This window comes from Fukomys damarensis, unplaced genomic scaffold (assembly GCF_012274545.1).
Source record: "Fukomys damarensis isolate Sample0158 unplaced genomic scaffold, DMR_v1.0_HiC HiC_scaffold_20, whole genome shotgun sequence".
In the NCBI taxonomy this organism is placed as follows: domain Eukaryota; kingdom Metazoa; phylum Chordata; class Mammalia; order Rodentia; family Bathyergidae; genus Fukomys; species Fukomys damarensis.
In genome coordinates, this window is record NW_022900932.1 from 1,163,045 (window position 1) to 1,167,093 (window position 4,049).

The 4,049-nt window shown below is 52.4% G+C and overlaps 2 protein-coding genes across 2 annotated transcripts in view; both read right to left on the reverse strand.

The window, feature by feature from the left end:
• Window positions 1–191, reverse strand: part of Vars1 (valyl-tRNA synthetase 1) — an 11,480-nt gene extending 11,289 nt beyond the window's left edge. Inside the window, exon 1 of the mRNA XM_010609927.1 lies at window positions 123–191. Within this exon, the coding sequence (XP_010608229.1) occupies window positions 123–191 (69 nt within the window). The remainder of the gene's footprint in view (window positions 1–122) is intronic.
• A 345-nt stretch (window positions 192–536) lies between these two features.
• Window positions 537–4,043, reverse strand: Lsm2 (LSM2 homolog, U6 small nuclear RNA and mRNA degradation associated). Its single transcript, XM_010609882.3, has 5 exons — window positions 4,039–4,043; window positions 3,866–3,933; window positions 1,240–1,270; window positions 1,068–1,127; window positions 537–969 (listed from the first exon to the last, which is right to left on the reverse strand). The coding sequence occupies exons 1-5, from the start codon at window positions 4,039–4,041 to the stop codon at window positions 844–846; spliced, it is 288 nt and encodes a 95-aa protein (XP_010608184.1). The 5' UTR covers window positions 4,042–4,043; the 3' UTR covers window positions 537–843.
• Between the last annotated feature and the right edge of the window lie 6 nt (window positions 4,044–4,049).

The window sequence follows — 4,049 nt, forward strand, 5'->3', positions numbered from 1 at the left end:
GGGGTCCTCGGCCGGGCGGGAACTGGCCGAAGGGCCGCCGCTAGGGGGCGACCGCGGTCCTTCACGGCTGAGGATGTGGGGACCTCGTCCCTGCTCTGAGGGAGTTAACGCCTTCGCCGCACCACTTTCATCCCACATTTGTGTTCTTGCAAGGAGAAACGCGATTTGGGAGATGCCCGGAAACCTGGCATTTTCAAGCCGGTGTGGTGGCGCACACCTGTAATCCCAGCACTTGGGAGGCTGAGGCAGGAGGATCACCAGGAGTTCAAGGCCAGCCTGAACTACATTGTGAAAACCTGTCTCAAAAACACACAAAAAGGGCATTTTCATGTCTCCTAATGGTTATATTAACGGAAGGCCATGGCTATAGAAAAGCGGTGTGGGGAAGCGAAGTGTAGCCTGGCTGGGGTAGATACACTCTATGTGGGGGCAGACAGGGCTGGGACGCTGCTGGGCTGGAGCCTTGGCCGAGGGATGGGGAGTACCAGGGCCTGGGGGAGTTGAACCGCTTGCCCCAGACACAGACACAGACGAGGACTCAGATTTGCATACATTTTATTCCCAATGCGGGACAGATTCCTTCCGTCCCCCAAATGAGTAACACGCTGCCCTGGGAAGGCTGCGGACGCCCACCGTGCCGCGGAAGGAGCGAGGCAGGTGCAGGACTGCAGTGCGGTCCCGGCCGGCCTCCTCCCCTTCGCAGCAGAGGACGGCTGTTCCCAGGACTCCCCTGACACGCAACCCCTTAAAAAAGAAACACAGACAAAACCCTCCAGTACTTCGGGGAAGGGAAGGGTCCGAGCCAGGGCGCGGGGTCAGGGGCCACCGGGAGGGACCCGAGCGTCACTGCTTCTGCTGCAGGGCTTCCTTCCTCGCTGCGTCCTGCAGCAACTGCGTGTCCACCTCGTCTGCGGGCAGCTGCACATAACGGACCACAGAGCCCCGGATGAAGCAGTTCTTCACAGACAGCTGGACAGAGAGACACACAGACAGATGTGCAGAAGCCCTTTCCACTGCCCTGAGCTCCGGGGCCTCCTGCTTGTGTTTCCCGACCAGCCCTAACTCACCATGTGAGGGTACTTCTCAGGGTCTGTGACACTGATGTCCGTTAGCTTGATGTTGAGATACTAAGAATAGAGGAAGAGCAACATCACTAACTACAGGGAGGGAGATGAGCACCCAACCCTTCCCTTTCCCGCTCTCCTTCCCCGACGACCGTCTGAGCCCTCACTGTCTTACCTGGTCCACGGAATGCAGGGTTCCACAGATGCTGTCAAGGGTAAAAGGAGGGAAGAACCGATTAGCTGACACTCAGTCAACACAGGTACTTCGGAGCTAGGATGGGAACACGGCCGGAGGAGGACAAGGCCTTGGGGAAGCTACAACAGCAGAACCGAGAGGCCCGCCCTAAGCCCTGGCGGAGGAAAGACAGCTCCCAGGATGGTTTGTTATTTTAAATTCCACCTTTCTTTCCTAAACCAACCCATTCTATTTTGTTTTGCTTATAGACAGGGTCTTGTTATGTAGCCCAGGCTGGCCTCAAAGTGGATGGAAATCCTCCTGCTTCAGCTTCCTGGGAACCAAGCTATTCTTTTTAGTTCCAGGGCTGGGGATGGAACCTAGGGCCTTTGCACTAAGCAACATTCCCAGCACCCCCCTACTTTATTTCAATTTTTGAAACAGGGTCTCCTAAGTCACTAAGTGCCCTGGGCTAGGCTTGAACTTGTCCTCCTCCTGCCTCCTGCCTCCACCTTCCAGACTGCTGGGATCACAGTGTCACCACTTGGCTAGTATTTGTAATCTTCACAGTCATTTCTCCAAAGTAGCTATCACCATGCAGGGACTTGCAAAGTTGTATAACTTGTCCAAGGTTAGAACTAACAAACAGGGGCATCATTCCAGGTCTGACTCCAAGAAAGCTCAGCTACTTTTAAATATTTACTGCTCTGGAACCAGAGTCCTGTACGGCGATAAGGCCGCTAGCATTATTCTTAGTGGCACAGGCACAAGCCACAGCCCTTCAGCAACGCTACTGAGAAATGCTACGAAGACGCCAGCGTTGCAAGTTATGCTGTGCCCAGACTCGCTGCTAGCTGTCAATGGCTCTGGCAACTGAAATCGGATCCTTTCCTCTGCGTGTTCCATGAATGCCCACTGACGTGCTCACTCCAACACTTCTGCAATTCTTTCTCTAGTATGACTTTCACAAAGCCAGGCATAATTACTGTGCACCTCTATGGGCCACCTGGCTTGTAACTGTCTGTAGGTCACGACCAGGTTCTGTTCTGCAGATCCCTACCTTAGAGCCATGGTTCGTAAACACTGATGTACACGCAAAGGCGGCACGAAACCACAACAGAAGAGGAAATGCAGTAAGCCCCCATTATGGTGGCTGTGTAGATGTCCCCCCGCCAAAGCCTCATGCCTTTTCAGAGGTGGCTGAATCTGGAGTGTGGGACTGACTCTTGGGGGACTAGGCTGGAGGGCACTAGGATTAAGGGCGTGAGTGCCACCAGTCCTAAGTGGTCTGAATAAAATGAAAGGGGCACAAGCCAGGGGTGGTGGCACACGCCTGTAATCTCAACACTTGGGAGGCTGAGGCAGGAGGATCCCTGTGAGTTCGAGACCAGCCTGGGCTAGTGAGTTCCAAGGTCAGCCTCAACTACATAGTGAGACCCTGTCTCAAACACACACACACACACACACACACGCACGCGCCACACAACTTATCTTACCAAAAGTAAGTTAGCACCTCTCTATTGGACCTTTTTTTTTCTTTCTTTCTTTTTTCTTTCATGTAGGGGGTAGAAACCCAGGGCCTCACTCATGTTAGGGAAGATCTACACCCCCAGCCCTTGGCTCCAGTTTTTCAACTTTTGTGAAATTCTAAGTCTTTGAAGTCGTGTCTGCCTCAGACCTACTGGCTGAGTGTTCTTACCACATCCGTGGCTGCTGGAAAACCTGACAGTGTGTTCTATCTGCAGCAATGCAATAACTTTGAAGAACTGCATAGGAGCCAGGGATTTAGCTTAGTGGCCCTGTGCCTTCCTGGCAAGCTCAAGGTCCTGAGTTTGATTCGGGTACTGAGGCGGGGGGATTGCACAGGACAGTGTCCTTTCGGTCAGTTCCCCAAGCAGGACAGATTTGGCACCAAAACTTCCATTCCACAATGTTCAAGCAAGTCATGTCCCTCTCCTCCTCATTCTATTCCCTGTCAATGTTTCCCCAGCAAGAAATTACCTCACACAGAAATGTAGAAGGTACCACTGTGGAGCAAATACACTGATGCAATCTTTCTAAAAGACAACCAGGCAACAAATAAAAGTATTTAAAATGTACGTTTCAGCTGGGCATGCAGGCCTGTAATCCCAATAGTGGGTAGGCTGAGGCAGGAGGACTGCTGAGGTCAGCCTGGGCTACATAATGAGTTCGAGGCCAGCCTGAACTGCACAGGAAGACCCTATGTCAAAATACAAACAAATAAAAAACCCACACATTTAATTAAAGAAGTTTCTTTCTAAAGAAATAACATGTACAAAGATGTATGGGTGTAGCTGTGCAGGGCCACAGAGTCTTCACAATGAGCTACATCCTTGCCGCCCCTTTTTTTTTTTTTTTTATGCAGGATCTTGCTAAATCGTTTAAACTGGGCTTGAACTGGCAGTTCTCCTGCCTCAGCCTCACAAAGTGCTGGGAATAGAGGCACGCTCTTTACATACTGCTTTGTATTTCACAGTCCTCCATACAGCTCCGCAGCGAATCTTTCAACTTCTCTCTGCCAACGTGCCAACCCTCAAGTACTTGTTACACCGGTTGCTAGGGCCGGGTCACATACCCGCTCCAGACTCCCTGAACAGGTACCTACCTCAGGTCATTCTTGAGCTCCACTACCACATCCTTGCCCACAAGGGACTTGAAAAAGGAGTAGAAGAGCTATTGGGTAAGAGAGGGAAACCATCAGGACGGAAGGGACAGGACGCGCGGGAGGAGCCGCCCCCCCCCGCCCGCGGCGCTCCCTTGTGACGTCACGATACCCACCATGGTGCCGG